Source organism: Sycon ciliatum (assembly GCF_964019385.1).
Source record: "Sycon ciliatum chromosome 5 unlocalized genomic scaffold, ocSycCili1.1 SUPER_5_unloc_1, whole genome shotgun sequence".
NCBI classification, from domain to species: domain Eukaryota; kingdom Metazoa; phylum Porifera; class Calcarea; order Leucosolenida; family Sycettidae; genus Sycon; species Sycon ciliatum.
The window spans coordinates 458,403-479,859 of NW_027044462.1; the positions used below are offsets into that span (position 1 = coordinate 458,403).

At 43.7% G+C, this 21,457-nt stretch overlaps 1 protein-coding gene across 1 annotated transcript; it reads left to right on the forward strand.

Annotated features, from left to right (window-relative positions):
• The first annotated feature begins 930 nt into the window (after window positions 1–930).
• Window positions 931–21,130, forward strand: LOC135830327 (fibroleukin-like). Its single transcript, XM_065342591.1, has 7 exons — window positions 931–1,245; window positions 14,967–15,158; window positions 15,735–15,872; window positions 16,997–17,110; window positions 18,072–18,277; window positions 18,659–18,692; window positions 19,806–21,130. The coding sequence occupies exons 1-7, from the start codon at window positions 1,110–1,112 to the stop codon at window positions 20,438–20,440; spliced, it is 1,455 nt and encodes a 484-aa protein (XP_065198663.1). The 5' UTR covers window positions 931–1,109; the 3' UTR covers window positions 20,441–21,130.
• Window positions 21,131–21,457: the final 327 nt, after the last annotated feature.

Genomic DNA, 21,457 nt, shown 5'->3' on the forward strand with positions numbered 1-21,457 from the left:
TGAATTTTGGTGCTAATTCTCTTTGTGATTATGGTTGTAAGGACTTTCCGAACCACTGACAATAGCATTACTGGTCTGTAAATCTTTGGGGCTCCCTTCGGTTTGCCATTTTTATATATTGGCACAATAATTCCAGTGGTCATGTCGGCTGGGCAGTGCTGTAATTGGCGAATGACATTGAAAAAGGAGGACAGCCAACCAGCTAGAATGTCAGAACCTGATACTTTAGAAACAACTAATGGTACTTGCAGATGACGGTCGCAGTGATACGCTTAGTTAGCCATGGAAGCAAAGACCCATTGAAGAGGTAGCCAGTGATCTTGTAAAACCGGCAACAGCGTGACACCTTTTCAGATGTTAAATCAGTATCTACTGCTACTGCAAGGACTACGCTGCGAGAGTTAATAGTGCGTAGCAACGCAGAAAGATTCAGCAGGTCTATTACCACTAGAGCATTTGGCAAAAGCCAAACCTGGTACTCAGCTAATTGTTTCATGATGCTAATAATGATGCTCTGCATGACTTTAGATTTGAACCTTCATGTGCAGTGCAAATCCGTCCTGCTTTGTGGGATCCTGAATCTAAGCCCATGATGAACAACTTTGAATCGCCCAATTTCCGTTATAAGAAGTAGGATACTTTTTCAACTGCTTTGATACGCGATATTGGAATGGTTCGAGCTATGTATTTGTGGCATTGAGATACCGATGATGGCACTTGCCTGTGAGTCGAATATACAATCATGTATATGTACATGTACGCAGGACTTGAGCGGATCGGTCACCGGTAAAGGGCGAATGAGCAGAATACTCGCATTGGCACGCTTAGCCTACGAATTCAGCAACCTGAACCTGCTGAAGTGCCAGCCACGCTGAAACTGCTATATAAATCGTCTACATGCTTTAAGTCAGGCAGAAAGTGAAGCTACACCTGGTATAGCACTGTCTTCGCCTATTCATAATGTTAACAGTTTCGAAGAAGGTTGCCAATCTCGCCCTCTCCAAACCTACTTTGAAGCAAAGCAAAATAGCAACCGTCCTTCCTATCTCTCCACAGGGACTTGAGAGGGTGCAACTGAGATAAATATTATTTTAAATGTAAGTCTGCTGATGGGGCACGTGGAACCACTGCAGGTGATAATGTTGTTGTTGACAGTGGCAGCAGTGATGTTGTCCGTGAACACGAAGATGACTCTGGGCAGGAGCATTGAAGGCGAAAAAAGGGAGCCGGCTACTAATGCCACAGGCAAGTGACTTTTCCTCTTTGAAGCCTTTTGAAACCAGATATCACTTTGCAGTACTGTACCCACGCGATTAGGTCTCCGGGGAGCTAATTTTTCAAATTCCATCAATAACGGGGCACTATGGAAGAGAGGGCATTATTCAAGAGAGGGTAGCATTATTATAATACTATTTTCCAAATCTGGTACGTTTACGTCATCCAGCATAAAATTAAAAAAGGCAAATAGAAACAAAGTGCAGGTAGAGATCGGCTATATAATTATAACAATAAACAAATTACAAAATGAAGCTATTGTGTCCGTCACCGAAAGGAACTTACGACGGCCGCTAGCACCCCGTAAACCTGAGCGGCAGATGCAGCGCCTAACGGTGGGGGTGAGGAAAAAAGTCTCACAACCACTGGCACAAGTGCCAAGAAAGACCCCATTAGCCGCATCCATGTACCCCTTGTGCCTGGCCACAAGTTCCCAGTTGACTGTGGGTAGCAGCACGGCTGGAAAAACCGCTCCCAGGCAGTACTCTGATTTTTCACGTTATTTCTGCATTGATAGTCATAGTGATTGATTTTCCGCGCCGAATTTCCAACGCTGCATGCATGTCCAATGCGCGTCAACAGTATTTCACACTTTCCTTTTCTCGCGTTATCACCTCAGCTTTTCCAGTTTTGTATGTGGAAACCCCCCTATTATAATAGCAGTTTTGTCTATATTTTTAATCATTCAACATCTACCTTCACTGATGAGCTATGTATTAGCGAAACAGCTGTCTGGAGGAATTATCAATATCGTCTACGGAAGTGTCCTCGCAGTGGTGATGGTTGTGTGAAGCCGGCTAAAGAGCGCAGTGTAATGGTGGAGGTGACTCAACATTTTCTTTAATGGCCGAGAGCTCTGTCGCACCCTGTAATAAAATAATAATAATAATAATAATCTTCACTAGTTTAAGAGAAAGAGACAAACTAGAAAAGTCTGAAGAAAAAATTGACTGTCACCACCAGGACTCGAACCAGGGACCCTCGCTTGTAGCTAGCGATGCTCTTACCACTGAGCTACGGTGTAGTCGTCATCCCAGCAGAGACTGTTCAACATTTTCTTCAGACTTCGTAACTCACACTTCCTGTGAATCCACACAGGCGGGTGGGACGCAGCCCTCACTGTACCCACACACTTCACGTACACTCTAGCACGCGGGGAGCCCCAAGTCATAACATCTTCACTAGTTTGAGGGAAAGAGACAAACGGGAAAATAATAATATTGATATTAATGTAACTCGGATGGTGAGCCAATTAAATAATTGTGAACATAACTAGTCCATCATACGTTGAGGTCACGTCACAGTCTCTTTCCGCCCTTTTCAACCGCTGCTTGCTGTCCATTACTCAGCCCAGGGAGTGGAAATCTGCCGTTGTTGTACCTGTGTTCAAGGGAAAAGGTAATGCTTCTCACCCAGTCAATTACCGTCCTATATCGCTGTTAAATGCAGTTGCCAAGTTGTATGAGTCTATGATTAGCCGTCAGTTTTACTCGTTTGTTGAGAGCCATAAAATTATCAGTTCCAGCCAGTTTGGCTTTTGTCGAAAGAGGTCAACAGTTGACCAATTGGTACAGCTTACCTCAATTGTTTCGCGTGCATTTGACTCTAAGTCTTCTTGTGACCAGCTGTTCCTTGATTTTTCTAAGGCCTTTGACAGAGTTAGTCATCATTTAGTTATTCAATCTGTTTCAGGTTGGTGTTCTCTTTCTGCCTGTTCTTGGGTGAAGGACTTCATCAGTGATCGTAGTATTTGCGTTCGCATTGGCCAAACTCTTTCTGACCCTTTGCCCATCACCGCTGGCGTACCCCAAGGTTCCCATCTCGGCCCGCTTCTTTTTAACCTGTGCATCAACTCCTTTCCTGATGCCCCTGCTTCTAGTACCCTATCCCTTTTTGCTGATGACTCTAATTTAATTCTTGTTTCTCCAGCAAACACCTCACTTCCTATCCATCATGCATTGCTCCAGACTGACATTGATAAGTGTTGTCAATGGTCATCAGCTACTGCCATGACGTTTAACACCAGTAAATGCGTCCACCTACCCTTTCAAAAATATGCATTAGCCCCCGGCCCGTCATCCCCCTTGACAATGAACGGTGTGCCTATTCAGAAAGGTGATAGCCACTGTCATCTCGGCGTGACTATCACTCCTTCACTAAATTTTTCTGACCATATAAAATCTATCACCCATAAGTTTCGCAGTCGTGTTTTTCTGTTGCGCCATATGGCCCATTTCCTTTCTGCTTCAACCGTGAATTTGCTCTACAAGTGTAACGTACGACCACTGTTAGAATATGCAGTCCCTGTCTGGTCATTCGCCGTATCCCATTCAGATTCGCTTACGTTAGACCGACTGCAAGCCGTTGCTGCTCGTTCATATCTGCTTTGTAAGACCCGGCACCCTCCTGAGTGGGAAACCCCGAAGCAGATTCTTAATCGTACTTGTGACTGGTCATCCCTGAAGTGGCGTCGTCAGATTCTGTCCTTGCTGTATTTTCATCATGTCTTTTACCAGTTTCCGTCTTTGCTAATTCGTTTCAAATTCAATGTATCCCTTAGTTGTCGTCACCCGTCCTCTATAGTTTTACCTCGTTCTGGCGCCCATTTCCTTAAATCCCCTCTCTTCAGTTTATCTGTGGAATGGAACAAACTTCCAGAACACATCCGCTGCGTTCAGTCCTCTGTCAATTTTCGCATTGCTCTAAAGGCTCATTACTCTCAGCATAGATTTCTGGCCTCCAGAGGTCACTGCAAGAGAATGGCGCTTTAAGCAGGACAGGATCACCTCTGACCACGCTTCAAATCCGTAAACATGTCTACTCTAAATCCACTCGCACCGCCCTTCACCCCCAGATCACATCCTTCATCCTTCTCAGTGCTCTCACTTAACTGCCGCTCCATAGTAAATAAGTTAGCTGAGCTTAGTCAAGTCTGTGAGCAGTATTCTCCAGACATAATCTGCCTATGTGAAACGTGGCTGACAGCTGCCATAGACGTCTCAATTCCAGGCTACACGTCATACCGCCTGGACCGCCCACCCACGACCAGCTCTGATAACCTGCCAGCAAGAGGCTATGGCGGTGTTGCTACTCTTGTAGCTGACAGATCGTTCATGTCCATCAAGCGCCGCTTCGACCTTGAGCGCTGTGGACTGGAGGCGGTTTGGCTCGAATTGCGGCCAGTGATCCTTCCCTCACTCCCCCTCATCATCTGCTCTGTTTACAGACCCCCTGGAGACAGCATCTCCCAAGTCCAGGCCTTTAGTGACCTCCTAGAGGACTGTCTGTCCACTATTAGCCTTCCCAATTCGGCGATTGTACTTGCAGGAGACTTGAATGCTCGCCACTCTGACTGGTCTCCTAGTGACACCACGAATCGTGCTGGAAGGGAGTTCCGTAACCTCTTCTCTTGTTTTGGCCTTGAGCAAATGGTGACATTCCCCACACACTTTACCCCCCACGGCTCAACATCGTGTATTGACGTTGTACTCACGGATCATCCTCACCTACTACTCTCTGTTACATCTGTTGCTCCTCTTGGTGCATCTGACCACGCACAGATCCTCAGTCATTTCCTACTGCCTACTGATGCTGTTTACCGTGAGGAACCTGCTGCAAGCGGACATCCCGCTGCTGCACCCCAAAGCCACTTCAGCAATGTTCCTGCAAAGCCGGAATATGACTTTAAATCCGTGCCATCTTCCGTCTGGGATAGTGTGAATGCAGAGCTCTCTGATATTGACTGGAGCTGGCACCTGCGTGCCAGCAACGTCGATGATGCGCTTTCACACTTTTCTTCCATTCTCAACAGTGCCCTTGAGAAGCACCTCTGGCCATTCGGAAAGCAGCCGTATTCTCACCGCTGCCCACGGCCCAGTCAGCCACCCTGGGTTGATGCCCATCTCCGCACAGCAATCAAGTGGAAATATGATCTCTATAGCATTTTTAGGAAGTACCCACACAACAAAACAAACAAGCAAACCAACAGCAGCGAAATATAGTGAAAACCCTGACGCGGACAAAGTACAGAGCTTATATCCGCTCAATGAAAACTACTTTGCAGGGTAGACACCGTCCATCGCTTCACCAGTTTGTGAGACAAGCAAGAATTCGAAACGTATCACGGGAAATTCCGTCACTCACAACAGGGACTCAGCAGGCGGCTGACCCTTTGGCCAAAGCTACGGCATTAAACGCCCAGTTTGCCTCTGTGACTCGGCCAGATGACCCGTTGCTCTCTATTCCCCCTATTCTCACCCCCTCGGAGCCCTCAGCTTGTTTCACGTCCGTCATCACCACAACTGCCACTGTCCGGCGTCATCTGAAGAAGCTTCCGACGTGCAAGGCGTCTGGTCCTGACGGCATCCCCAACCGGGTCCTCAAGGCCCTGGCACCATCCATAGCATTCCCTTTGTGCCATATTTTCAACATGTCATTTACCACGGGCATATTCCCTTCCGCATGGAAAACAGCGAAAGTCATACCTGTATTCAAGAAAGGTTCCCGCCACGAACCTGCAAACTACCGCCCTATCTCTCTTCTTCCCTGCGTGTCCAAAGTATGTGAACGCATCTTTTATGACCACTTATACAGACATGTTTCGCCGTTTCTGAGTCCCGCACAATCTGGGTCTCGTAAAGGCGACTCCACCTCTCTTCAACTGACCCGCATCGTGCAGCAGGTGTGCCAGCATAGGGATAACAGAGCGCTTGCTGGCATTTGTTTCTTTGACTTGGCTTTTGATACCGTCTGGCATCGAGGACTTTTGGCAAAGCTCGAGCATGCATTCAGGGTACGCAAACAGCCACTCTCCTGGCTGAAATCTTATCTCTCTGGGCGTTATCAGTACGTAACTGTGCTTGGCACATCCTCGGCTGCAGAGCCAGTATTGTCGGGCGTTCCTCAAGGATCAATTCTTGGTCCCCTACTATTTATAATTTACGTAAACGACTTACCTGCAGTCTTCCCTGGAACGTCTCTGTTTGCTGACGACACGACCCTTCTCACCTCATCAGCTTCCCTCCCTGGCCTGAAAAACAACTTGCGTGCTGGCATTCAGGAAGTTCTTTCCTGGATGTCGTCCTGGAGGTTGTCCCCAAATCTATCAAAAACAAAGATCATGCTCTTCCCGCCCCAGCCGGAGTTCACAACCCTCATCCATGCCAACTTTCCAAATCCAATTGACATAGTGTCTTCTCACAAACACCTTGGCATTGTGATTGACTCTGCACTCTCTTGGGTACCTCACATCGAATATATCTGTAAAAAAATCAAGTAAATCCTTAGGAATTCTCTCCCCCCACTGCTCCTACCTCCCACTTTCTTGCAAGCTTCTTTTTTATTTCGCCTACCTTCGCTCAATATTTCATTATGCAGATACGTCTTGGGTTGGGTTATCCTCTTCCGCTGCTGCAAAGCTTGAAATACATCACAAGAAAATCCTTAAAATTCTCCTCCGTCAATCCCGCATGCTCTCATCATCCGCCCTTTATAAAATCGCTCACACAACCCCGTTATCACATGGACGCAGTGCACACCTGGCTTCTCTTGTCCATTCTATTAAGCTTGAGTTGTGCCCACCTCATCTCATGTGTTTTAATTGGTTCTCTTATCTAAGAACTAGAAACTCACTCTTACTCCCTAAGTGTAACTCATCCACTCTTTTGCGCTCCCCTCTCTTTATTGCTTATTCTGTTTGGCTCACTCTACCCAGAGAAGTTAAGGACCTGACCTCACTCCGCCTGTTTAAGATCCGTGCCGCCCTTTATTTACTACGACATGCATAGCTCATTATCCACATGTCCTTTGCGTCTCTGTGTTTTTCACTGTTTTTATTTGACATTATCTTTCTTTACGGAGTTGTTGTTGCTGTTCGTTTTGCTACTCTTTCTTTTTCCCTCCCCTTATTTCTATTTATCGCCGTGGTTGGCAATCACCCACTCTCGTAATATTGGCCGGTGTTTCCGCCGAGTCTTGAGATGTTGCAATAAATAAAATAAAAAAATTGATATTCTTTGACTGGAATTCCGAACTTTTCCGTTTGAGAATATTTTTTCCTTGAAATTAATCCTTGCTGGGTTTTTTTCATCTAAATGTCCCGCTATTATCTGCAGAGGTGATTTCTTCCCTCGTCGATTTCTTTCCTGCTTTTATACCTCGATATTTAGGTACTTGTTTCCCTTCTTCCCATGCTTCATCTTCCACTCTCCTCTCCCCATTTCCCCATTTTTCTTGCGATATTTATGTGGGAGACTTCCGTGATAAGCATCCATTAGCTTTTGGAGAATCTTTTTAAATAAATACAATACAATACATGATAGTAGAGTTCAGTAGGATGTTGACGTTTCGGTTTGTCACAATTCGTCTTCGCTTAGCTTCCCCTTTCTATGTTTATTACATAAACTTGAGCCTCCCAAGTATGGTGGTCTTTTGCTTTGCGTCGTCGCGTTGTCGTAAGGCCGGTATGTCCAATAGTAGGGGTGAAAGGATTATGTCGATTAATTAGTCGAAAAAATCTAGTCGATTACGATTTTTCTAGTCGCTACAGCATTTTCGAACGACATACTATACGGTACAACGAAATATCCGGCAGGTGCAGTGTGTCTACATGACTCTACTGCGTGCAGCACATGTACCAGAGTACGAGTCGATGCGCGCGTGCACGGAGGTGTCAATCAACGCGTGCAGCACGCACAGCGAGTTGCTCATGCTCTGGATACACACTACATGCGTACCCGGTAGATCTACCTGATGTACTTTAGATCTATTGTGTGTAACTTGTGTGACACGCGGCTCTTTTCTCTGCACCGCGCACTGATTCGTACCCGCGAACTTCCGTTCAGGTTGCTTCACGGAACTCACTGTGCTGGACAAGTAGCTTTCAGAATCAGTTTGTGCCTGTGCGACGGTCGATGTTTCCATTATTTTTGTTCTCTTTGAAGTTTCAAAATTGATTGTAGTTGATGCAAAATGGTGAGTTTTGTCGTCAGTGGTGCTTAATCGATATAATCGATAAGTATTCGATAAGTTTTCGATTAACCGTTAAGGAATATCCCTTGATCGTTTCACCCCTATCCAATAGTCTTACTAGTTTCGTCATCATCCAGTAACTTTCGGGATTCTTTGTTGCCGTGATGCGTAGCTCATGCTCTTCTTCGTTGCGCTTTCCTTCCCCTCTTGGACCTTTCCGAACCTGAGCCTTCCAAGTTGGAAGGTTGTTGGTTTGCGCCTTGGAGAAGTTTTGGAGCTAGGTGTCCGGTCGCCGAATGTCACAGTACTCCTGGTCAGTTTTGTTCCATTTTGTCGCACTCGCTGACTGTATAAGATCTGGTTACGTTGGTGGACAGTTACTCATAACTTGTAACATTTTGTCAATATTCTGGGGCCTCCCAGCGTGTCAGCGGCAGTGGGTGATGGGCAGATAACAAGGTAGCTTGCGGACAATATCGGTGGCATGAAGCCTAGTAACTGCCAGGCGTCTTGGTGCGACTGGCGAGCAGTACAGTGTCATGCCCCAGGGGCTGCTGTGGCTGTCGACGTCGGCGGGTCGTGAGGTGCGTTTGCAGGCCTTCATGGCGCTCGGAAAACTGCAATACTAGTACACAGACTCTCACTAGCTACATAGTACTCTGATTCTGGCACGGTATTTCTGCATTGAATAGTGATTGATTTTCCGCGCCGAATTTCCAACGCTGCATGCATGTCCAATGCGCGTCAACAGTACTTCACACTTTCCTTTTCCCGCGTTATCACCCCAGCTATGCCCGTTTTCTATGTGGAAACCTCCTATATAATAGTAGTGTGGTCTATATTTATAATCATTCAACATCTACCTTCACTTATGAGCTATGTATTAGCGAAACAGCTGTCTGAAGGAGTTTATCAATATCGTCTACGGAAGTGTCCTCGCAATGGTGATGGTTGTGTGCAGGAGGGTCTAGTCGGCTAAAGAGCGCAGTGTAATGGTGAAGGTGACTCAACGTAATCTTTTTAATAATAATAATAATAAGCTCCGTGAAGCTCCTGTGGGAGTTCAATATCTCAACGGATACGCAGGTGCGCCATAACCGTCCAGACCTGGTTTTGCGGTCCAGCACGCAGGTGGTGCTGATGGATGTCAGTGTTCCCTTGGACCATAATGTTCCTACGAAAATCGCCGAAAAAATAACAAAGTATGCTCCCCTATGCCAAGAGCTTCGGCGCATCTGGCATGTGGATGATGTTCGCGTTGTGCCCCTGGTTATTGGGGCGCTTGGTGGACTGACTGGTGTGTCCCTGTCACACTCTGTGTTTGCATTGGCAAGCATTGAAAGGGCTCAGCAATGTGCTATCCTGGGCACGCTGAACATCATAAAGAAGAAGAATGTGTTGTCTTTGCAGTTGTTCGGCACTGTTCGTCGTGAAGGTGTGAATTAGATCCCATGATCTCTTGATATTTTCTCTCTTTTTCTTGTCACTACGTTTTTGTCACTTATTGGATTTGCATGCTGTTTTCTTGACTCTTCACTTCTATTTTTTTCGTGTCACTTCTATACATAATTGAAGTGATGTATCTACGAACTTCTTTTCTTTATAGTTGTAGTCTTTTAGCTTATTTCCATCATTCCCTGTAGTATTTTGAGAAGAAGGGAACCAAAATGTTCAATACTTTGATACATGTCCGAATTGGCTGGTTGTAATTCTTGCGCAGATGCATGCGTGGATAATACATGTTTTGTAATATTTTCTGCCTCCGTCCTAGATTCAAATAATAATAATAATAATAATAACTACACCATAGCGCAGTGGTTAGAGCATCACAAGCTACAAGCGAGGTTCCCTGGTTCGAGTCCTGGTCGTGGCAGTCAATTTTTTCTTCAGACTTTTCCCGTTTGTCTCTTTCCCTCAAACTAGTGAAAATAATAATAATCTACGTGGAGATAATAATTTTAATATAGCTATGAATAGGATGAAGGCCGCAGACATCACGCAACTACGTTACTTGTTCGACATGTATTTACTGTGTATTTTATAACAAAAATATTATTAAAAACCCATAATCGATTTTCTTGTTCCTATCATCAGTGGAAAAAATACAGAACTAAGGATACAACCAAAGAAACTGAAGTTAAGTACTGTAAATAGAAATGTGTTAGAAATAACAACAAAATACAAGTGCAATAAAACCACTAGAGGAAACGCAAAAAGGTAACAAGATTACGTAACCAAAGGCGAGAAGGCGCTAAACGAAGTGTCAACCTACGAATACAACTTCAGTGCAACAACGTGCTCCTTCTGCTTACACAAAACAGGCTTATGAATACGTATACAGACTGCCTCAAGGACTTTCAACTGTTGAACATAACGCGCACGACACAGTACAGAAATATGAGAGTCATCATACACACTAAGACAGTCAGGACGAGATAACAAGTGTAGATACACAGCTGACGTCTTACGATCAACACATTCATCTGCCTCATCTCGCTCCTTCCCACCCGACTCCTCCTCGTCCATCTCATCATCCTCTTCCTCGTTCCGCTCGTCATCCTCACGATCATCATCACTACCATCCTCTGCCTCGTCCTCTGTCCCCTCACCAACCGTTTCGTCATCCAATTGCTCTTCTTGCTCTTCTATCCTCTGATCACCTGTCTCATCCTCCGTTTCTGTACAGACCACTTGTCTCCCATTTGCTAGCTGCTCGTCCCGTGAGCGGAGTTGTTCCTCCAGCTCCGCTTCACTCATTTTACTCATGATCCTGCTCGACCTTCTTTCTGTTGGTATTGTCCACAACGCGCGGTCCTTGGCCGTTTCTGGCATAAATATCTGTGGAGTAGTTTGCTGTTGCCCTCCGAGGTCTCTGGATTAATGTGGGAGCCGTGGCAATTCGTGTGAGAGTTGGTGATGCCAGCGCGGGTGTAGGTGGGTCCACTGCAGCCCCCGCCACAAGAAGAGCCGGTGGCGGTTCTGGTGGTGGCAAGGGCAACGGTGGTGCTGCTAGAGTTGGTAATAATAATAAAAATAATTAGAGGCCACATGCCACGTACTGCTCTTTTCTCTCCGAAACTCAACACTTGCAAGCCAGATATGGATTGATCGAAGAAGGATAGATTTACCATCACCGTTGATAAGAGTCGTCCGACCCCGCGGACGACCACGTCTGAAATGGATTGACGTTGTCAAGAAAGACTTACAATGCATTAATCTCTCGCTTCTGGATGCTGTGAAATCTGCTTCTGATAGAGCTGCTTGGCTCGAAAATGTCAACAGATGCATTGACCTCATGCAATGAGTGATATGCGAACTGTGCCAGTCGCCAGTACCTGCTTAGTGTGATTCATCCCGACTTTGAGTATTGTTTCCCTGTTTACGCATCTCACCTCTCAGCACAATCCAGGGAGAGATTGTTTACCTTGTTCCGTAGAGCTGTACGAGTTACCTGCGGTGCTTCATATCATGCTGCTGTACCACCCCTTCTTGCTTCTCTTCAAATAAAACACCTTGAATACCGATACATTTATCAATTTCTTACGTTTACGTTTTTTTGTCATCTTGTTCAGCCTGCATCATGCTTACGCAGTCTTTTCCCTTTGCCCACCTCTAAGCGGTCAACTCGTGGAACTACAACAAACAATATGTCAATTTGCTTGTATAAATCCATGGTAGGGTACAATTCCTTTTCCTCCAGAGCATCCCTTATGTGGAATGCCCTCCCTGCTCACTTGAAAGGAAGTGAGGACATTAGATCATTTTCTACAGAACTTTTGCACGCTCTAAATGACGACAAATTGACTATATCCCTATATCCCCTCCTTTTTGAAAATGTATTCACCAATAATATAAGGCTTGGAATTTTTTAAACATGAATATCGACGGACTTGCCCCTTCTGTTCATGCATTGACCTGCTCTAGTAATGGTTCATGAATCCGCCCAGTCCACATTCCTTCTCCGCTTCTCTCTAGTAATGGTTCATGAATCCGCCCAGTCCACATTCCTTCTCCGTTTCTCTCAGTTTTCCTTTCCTTTCAGTTGTATCTTCCTCTCTGCTCTGCTTTATTTTCTCTTTTCGTTCGTCCCTCTTGATATTTGTACTTTGTACTGTTGAGGCAACGAACTGAAATAATAAAAAACAAACAAACAAAACAAACAAACTGTCATTATTATTATTATTATTATTATTACGAAACAGTTCTGTCCGCAGATTGAGTATTATTAAATATTAGAATCAACTCGTAAAACTCCAAGTCAATCTCCCATAGACACAAACCTCGTTTATTCAACATAATCATATCCTTTCCAATAAAAACAGTTCATAAAAACAGCTTTTTAGGATCGGACCCAGGCCGCATAACCAAGAGAGCTAGTTCCCTTGGCTGCTGTTGGAATATACAAGAATGGGCCTTCCAGATAATGTCTAACAAGGAGAAGTGGCTATAGTTATGAAATGAACACCGGTAACCATGGAGACAGACCACACTCTCATTATAGATACTGGTTATAAATAGACCGAATAAGGAAAATGATCTGATAGCCTATGAAGAGTAAAAGAACTTGAACCAATGACAACAAATACTCGTCCAGCACACGAGTTGTCATAGCAACACAAATAACAGCTGTCCACTAATTTTGTTGTTGGAGATGAAGTAGGAGTTTTAACTGGTTGATTCCAAATACAATAAATGAGGAGGCGGAGGGTTTAAGACCAATAAAAACTATTAATAAAACCGATGGCCCCCGAGGTTTTTATAATTAGTTTTTATTGGTCATAAACCCAAGGCCTCCTCATTTATTGTATACATAAGTACTGCTGTGAGCCGAATTCTGACTTTGGGGCTCATAATATGGCCGAGTTTGGACATTCTCTTAGCAGATCGAAAAGCCGAGCAGGCGAATAAATCGGGCCGATTTTGGAAATGCCTAACGTACATGTACATGCATATGTACATTAGCAAGAATTTAAGATTATAAACAACAGCAAACGTGCACTTCCGCTTGATTACAAGCCTTTGTTGGGAGTACGGGCACTATTCCAGAGAGGACTTTATATTTCATTGACTCTCAGACACAGGGGCACTATTCAAGCCATAAGCGATTAGCAAGCCCTATGTAATCACATGCATCTTAGACAATACCTGTTGCTTCTCGTTGGCTGGCGCGGGAATGAAAGAAGTGAGGGAATGTATAGCGAATCGCAATCCAATACGAATAGTTCAGATTGTAATACTGTAAGTGCAAAGCACATTATTAGAGAGGTTTTGCATTCCGAATTTCGGAATTATTTTCGGAATGTGGCGGCAGGAGTCGAAAAAGTAGTCGAACTTTCGGAAGTGTGGTGGCGAAAGTGCATGGTTTTCCGAAAATAGATTTTCGGCTCTTTCATGTTTGGGAGTGCATATTTGAATACAAAAAAGTGTATTTTTCATGTTTGTATTTTTGCTTTCTGCTGCTCTCGATTATTTGAAAAAATTTCCACGTAGGTACTGTAGTTTTGATTTTTGCTGGTTTTGCTGCTCTCGCTGATCTCGCCATGTTGACTAATCTTCTCACACTTCATCACACTCTATCTTCCTTTGCCCTGGAGCCTACTAACAGTACAAGACAGTAGTTCGCCAACCTCGTCTTCAGCTGTTGGATCACTTGGTCCACCATCAGTCCGTCCTCGTCTTCGAACCGCACCCAAATTCAGTTTGACCTGCGCACATGGATTTGATCCTGTTCAACCCCTTCGACGCTCTCCATTTTGTTTTGCATGGCAACCCTTGGAAACGAAGTCGAATCAGATTTTCGGAATGCAAAACACTGAAAATACCGTTTTTCGGAACGCGCTTTTTTCGGAAAAGCACAGTCGAAAATCATTCCGAAATTCGGAATGCAAAACCTCTCTATTATTGTTTAAACGTTTACAAATTTGTGTATTGGTCACTATGGATATTTTTTAACTCTGTAATGTAAATATCAAGTGCAAAAACGGAAGAAGAAAAAGAAAAAGGAAAAGGATTCATACAGCATTTGAATACCTGAAGAGTGTGAGTGCTGTGAAGCGTTTTGTCAGAATGATGTTGGACGGATGTACAATGTATGTGTGTGAAGGTTGTCGCTTTTTCCTGAAATGGCACGCATTGAACGCATAAATTGAGTAAAGGATTAATATACTGTACTTCAAGTGCAGGCATGCACAGTGGGTTAGTCTAAGACCATGATTGAGAAACGAGAGGTACCAGGTTCAAGTCCTGCTTGAAAGTGGAAGGATTCTTTCCAACCGTGCTGCGACCCACAGTTTTTGGGAACTCGTGGCCTGGCATCAGTAAAATATGGATGTGGCAAATGGAATTGAGGCCTTTGGCGTTTTGTTGGTGGATCTGATCAATCTTCCCCCACCGTTTAGGAGCCGCATCTAACGCCTTATCATGGGGTGGTGGCTGCCCACGGTAACGGAAAGGGGGTTCTTAACCAGGGAGTTGTACGACTCCTTGTTCTTGACCTGCCCGGTACGCGAACCCGTCGAACAAAACACAACACACACACACACACTTCAAGTACATGCAGCGGATATCGGTACTTAAAACTACAAGTCGATGGGGGCTGCCGTCTCTCGCGGACAGGAGGCTCTTCCCCTTCACCGGATTCCCCACCTTGAAACCTTTTCTTGTTCATTTTATTTGCTTACGGCGAAGCCTTGTTTGTGTGCCTTACGTTGCGTTCACTGCAGGCATGGAATCATGTATCACTCGAGCACTTCAATTATCACAAGTTCCCCAGGCTAGTATTCACACAATCACAAGCATTTTGCAAAGCCTCTCGCAACCAGTCGATCAACTGACAGTTGACAGCGCCAACCCTGCAAATTTGGCTTATATTCTGGGTGGAGAGGATACTTTCAGGAGATTTACGCACTGCTTGGGTATGTACAGACACTTTCAAGGTAAACGTACTTTGTACATCTATTTATAAATGACCTTTCAGGCTGCAATGCTACACCATGTTGAGATTAGGACACATCTGGAACATGAGCGACTGCTTAGCCCCCCCCCCCGGATACCCTGTCTATTAGGCGTAGAGAGCGGCACTGTTACCATGCCCACATTCATAGTTCGCTGTGATGTTTAGCTTGTTCTCGTCTTGAGTGCACTGAACTGATTACTTTCCCTTTCTTACGTCATGTCATAAGTTAGAACCTCCCAGGTCGGATGGCTGTTGGTTTGCGAATTCTAGACGTGATATAGCTAAGAATCAGGTCGTTGAATGTCAATATCATAATTATCAGTCAGTGTTGTGCTAATTGTTGAACGTTCTGACTCACGGGGATCTTGCATTGTATACCGGTATTTGCTAATGTTGCACACAAACACCAGATAACCTGTGAAGCCTTGGCCCTTCTCTGTTTTCATTTGAACATTCTTGTTTTCTGTTTTCGTATCAGCATTCTTTCCTCAATTTCATCAGACATGTTTTGTCTCATGATTCTTGGTTTATGCAGGCGGTCAGCTTCAGGTATGTCGCCAAAGTCCCCCTTGTAGCGATGCCGGAAAGTGCATCTTTACACGTTCTCAATCTAGGCAAGGCTCGTACATTTGCAACTGTGATGATGGTCATACTGGAAAATTTTGTGAGACAGGTACGAAACTTGAATTTGAACTCGAATGTCGAGCCAAAGTAATCATGGATTAAAAAGAAAGGACTAAATGTTACACGTTATGACTAACTGCCCACCAACGTAACCAAATCATATTCAGTCAGTGAGTGCGACAAAAAGGCACAAACAGCCACGGAGTATTGAGACATTGAGACAGACAACGTCAGGTCGTCGAATGTCTCAGTGCTCATTGTCAGTTTGTGCCTTTTTGTCAAACTCGCTGACTGTACATTATTTGGTTACGTTAGCGGGCAGTCAGTTATAACTTGCAACATTTAGTCCTTTCTTTTAATCCAGGCAGGTAATCAAGAGTGAAAGACAAAATGTTACGCGTTATAACTACCTGAGTAACTGTCCACCACCGTAACCAGATCTTATACAGTCAGCGAGTGCGACAAAATGGCACAAAACTGACAACTGACAGTATAAGATATGGTTACGTTTGTCGATAGTTAGTCATAGCGCGTAACATTGTGTCCTTCTCCGTTTTTTTACCAGAGATAATTATGTCCGAGTCAATAATTATGTTTGCCCAAATGATAGACTAAATTGAAGAAACGGCTGTTCAGACACAAAACCGATACTAATATACAGTATTATGACCATATTGAACTGATCACTGACTGACAATGATCCCTTTGAGTTAAAAAAAATCATTTTGTTTGTCAAATTCATTTGTAGAATTTTAAAGAACTCATCACATTTTACATTCGTCAAGTACAAGATGTCAAGTACAGACACAAGATACAAGATATGTAGATGACCAAGTGGCAAATATCTTGCTATGTTAGACTGTTTATTCTGTTGGCAGGCCACAGTCTACCATTCTGTGCATCGCTTGACCTAAAAATGACTTTGCTCGGGACATTTCACTTCACGGAAAAACGAAGAATGTGATCCTCAAACTGCCCATATGCACATTATTTCTTTCTCTCAAACACATAAAACATACATGTACATGTACTTCATATGACATGCGTTGAGGGAATCAGTAAAATTCAACGCCATTTAGTTTGCCTTTCTTCTGAGTTCTATGCGAAACTCTCACTTTAAAATACTACTACATTCCATCTTGTTCCATTTTATTTGCCTTTACTACCTCCCAGTAATGCCATCCTGTTCTGGTAATCCATGTCAGAACGGTGCTACATGTCAACAGAGAGGATCATCATTTCATTGTCAATGTCCACCACTGTATATTGGAAAACATTGTGAAGAAAGTAAGTATACAAGAGAACAAATTGATGCTGATCTGATCAAGTGGGAAGTTGTACTATTTTTAAGAAATCGTTAGGAAGGGATAATGTTCACAATGCCCATCACTAATCCTTATCTTAGCTCGCATCATAATCAAACAAAATGGTGTGTTCTCTTCCATAGAAATTCCACAATCCATCATCGGTGCACAAAGAAGCATCAGTAAATGCTCCTAACGTCGTTGGTAGATAACGTTAGATCACTAGAAGTACAACCAGCAATTTCAAACGGTCCACAAAATCAGGCTTGGTTGGCGCTTCCAACTCTCTGATAATCTGATAGGCCGCTTGCGGTGGGGGGGGGGGGGTGTCGGTGATTGGTTGTGACATATCCAATTGGCATCTTATCGTTATCCAACTTCTAGTAGGTTGTGAGTTGCCTAGGTGATACACGTGAGACGCTGTGTGTGACAATGATGTCCAAGCTAATCATTTTCCCATTGCGGCTTCACACCTTCCTGTTGGTCCAGTTCCACTTGCATGCAAACAATTTCGAAGCAGCTTTTCTTTCAAATGTACAATTTTTCAGTTCTTTACGACGTCGAAGTGGAAACTGTCTTGCACAAAAAAATGATGACCGCGCGTTACAGACATCTATCATTACATATGTAAGGAAGGTATTACCTAGTCAAAAGATGACTTCTAGAGAGTACGTAGATGTATAATTATGCTTCCAGTCACCGTTGAACGATGGGTGCCAATAATCGTAAAAAGTAGAATGAATCTTGATTGATTTCTGTAGCTTTGATTGCTTGTTTTAGTCACCACAATACATTGATCAACACGGCTAGGAAATCGATTTGGAAAACTCTTGGGATTTCGATGATGCGTGGCGATGATTGGGGATAAACAGTGCTCCTGAAAAGCAAATAGAACCCAGTCGAGTCTTCTACGAAACGTGATTGTTGTGTTGTTTGCTCTCCAGAGTGGTTGGACGTAGCTAAGTTTAACCAGCAATCCAACACATTGCATCAAGTCAGTGAGGATGTTTCACAACTGAAACATGAACAACGTGCTGGAAGACAGGATGATATCAATCGTATTGATTCATATCTCCAAAAACTGGGCACGAAGATTCTTACTAATGTAGACTCCACTATGAATCAGATGTCATCTCAAGTTGCCGAACTGGTGAGTTCATGATATAGCGGATTGCATCAGGTGTACTAGTAGAACATGTGTTTATCATGATATAAATAACTTTTCAATGACTGAACCAGAGTCGGTGTGGTTAAGCTTACTTCCCCTACAAGATAGTGAATGCTTTATGAGTGCATCTAATCCGTTATTATACAAGCCAAACAATTACTGTAGATTTGCACCCCAAATTGATGCGAAAATGCGGAAACGATGCTAAAAAGAAAATTAATGTAAAAATTTGAAAACTATGTTCAGTGTTTTGCAGAGTTATGGAAACAAGCTTGTGAGTGCGAATGCCTTTTTAGTCTTTACATGCATATTATTATTATTATTATTAACAATGTTGTTTGCTCTTGTTGGGGTTTCCCACAGAATGAAAAGCTCAACGAAGTCCAGGGAAATCAAGGTAAACATGTAATGCAATAATAATGAAATATAAAGTATGACTAACACTAGTCTAACAGTCCACCAGGGTAACGAGATATTGTACTGTAAGATAGCGCCACCTAAAGGCACAAAACTGACAAGGATATTGAGACATTTGATGACCTGTAGGTAGGTAGGTATGTATGTAGGTAGGTAGGTAGGTAGGTAGGTAGGTAGATAGGTACAGTGGTTAGGTAGTTACTAGTTACGTGGGTAGAGAGATAGGTAGGTATCCAGCAGGTAGATGGTTATATTACCATAATTATAACTATCAACTTCTAAGCTCGTATTCCATTCCGTTTTACCCTTGATTATCATGCCAGTGGTTGCTGGAGAGAATCAAGGTCAGCTCCGGTTTCGGGAGTTCCCCAGCTTCATTTTTGATGTTAATTTTCCATGCCATGGCGACCGTATGTGAAAAAGAACACCTCTCCACCAAGAACGAGAATCCAGACGCGATCGAATCGAGTGGAAAGACGACGTTTTGAATTAAATTTTGCGGACGATCCCTGATGATGTCATTGGTGAATAGTTTGCCAGCTTAGTGCAATGCAGTATAGATGTAGCAGTGCACATTTTGGAGAATTCTCATTCAAAGAAGAGAGGTTGGTCGCAATGTTCGCCCAACGTCTTGACAGATCCAGGCTTCTGCATCCTTCCAAGAATCCTGAAGGTCCTCCCGAGGAAACTTCATCCCCATGAAAACGTTTTTGATATGCTAAATACATCTCGAGGCATATGCACAACGTTTCGGTATTGAAAAATGCAGAATCTGTGCTTGTTGCTGACGATGGAGATCAAGGTTGATTTTTGCAGGGATAGTAAAGCTGCTTAGGGTTGCAACGGGGGCTTATTTCTATTATCCTTGCACCCAGACTCCAAAGAGGCTTTCCTGCTTTGCGCACACTCAACACAGATCGGGCTTGACTAATATTTGCAAATGCGATGCTTTATTTCCACGAATTCAGCAAAAGATTAGCAGTATTAACATGCCATTGTTACATAGTGCTTTTCACAGTCACCCAGGGCTTTGCTGAATGGAACGTGCATGTAAACTGCACCTAGTTTGGTATTTTTTTTCGTTCTTCTGCAGGGCTATTTTATTGTCAGAGAACCGACTCTGGTCCGTCAAGTGTATTCCTCAGCAGAAAAATGACCACACTGTACACTGCATACTGTGATCGAGAGACTGATGGAGGTGGCTGGATTGTGTTTCAGAGAAGACGAGATGGATCAGTGGACTTTTACCGTGACTGGAATGCATACAAACGAGGATTCGGATCAGCGTCTGGAGAGTTCTGGCTGGGTCTAGATACACTACACTATCTGACGTCACAAGCTAGTAGTACGTATGAACTACGTATTGATATGGTGTTCAATACAACTGGAGAGAAGCATTATGCCAAGTGGTCAACATTCCGTGTTGAAGGGGAAGCTAACAATTACAGACTACACGTTTCAGGATTCTCAAGCCCTACATTGCGAGACAGCATGAGTTACCACAGTGGACAACAGTTCAGTACTCGAGACCGTGATCATGACTCATGGAGTAGTGTAGACTGTTCCAATGCACGGAAGGGTGGTTGGTGGTATAAGAACTGTTACTATGTCAATGTCAATGGATTGTATGGACGTAGTGATAGAGACGGAACTGGTGTAGTGTACATGCATAACGGGAGGTACAATAGTTTGAAGTTTGTGGAAATGAAGCTAAGAAAGCGTGGATAAAACCCAATGCACTACTAGATTCACTTCACACACTGTGCTCATTTGCATCCAAATGCAAAATTCTGCACTTTTTTGAACGTTTTCATTGGTTTCCTCTTTTCGTGATGGCTTTTGGCTATCCTTGGATATTATGTGATGCCTCTTTCGACCCATACATTTCTTTTGCAGGAGAGTCAACCTGCCATTCGATTCTTAATCACCGGGTTCCAAAAAGCCAGTAATGCTTTTGTTTAACTTAATATTACTACGCACATGCACTAAGGGAGTGTTTACCATTTCAGGGCATTGCGCGCATCTTCATAACCCGCTCCTCCGCCACCATACAACACATTGATCTCCTAGGAGTGCTTTTGTTTCATACTTCTTATCAGCGAGCCATCGTGATTACAAGAATACAATCACTCTTTCTGATATACTGTACTTTCCCTGTCTACCACAATCACCCGCATTCTCTCACTAACCACCTGAACATTAACCATCTAGCGCTATACACTTTACCAGCTGTTTTCTATGTTGTTTTACGTCACTAATTGCTTAAACCAGACACACTGTTTTTGTTACTCACGAGCAAAAGCTGAAGTTCAATTGAGGGGTAGTCACACTATCCAAAATGTCTGTGACATGCATAGTACGTAAGAACGGTTTCATGGCGTCTTTATATCTTTTACTTTGAATTATTTCCGGCTCCTACATCAGGTAAAGTTCCGTATTACTTCCGTATTACTTCCGTATTAGCCAGGCAGGAATACAACACTTAGTACCCACCCAGCGGAATAGTCCTTATGCACATTGTACAGATGTACGAAGTTCTGTACTATGGCCGTAGGTGTGTACATACCCGGTTGGGTGTTCATTGTGTGCTATACATGCGCGTTTGACCCATTTAGCCTCACAATTCATGGCAAATGATCACTTTTCAAGCCTTCTTCACTTTGGGATTGAACTAACGACTAGCTAGATCTCTGCCGGAAAAAGATTTCGTATGAAATGCCTTCATGGCCCATTTCATAGTGGAAA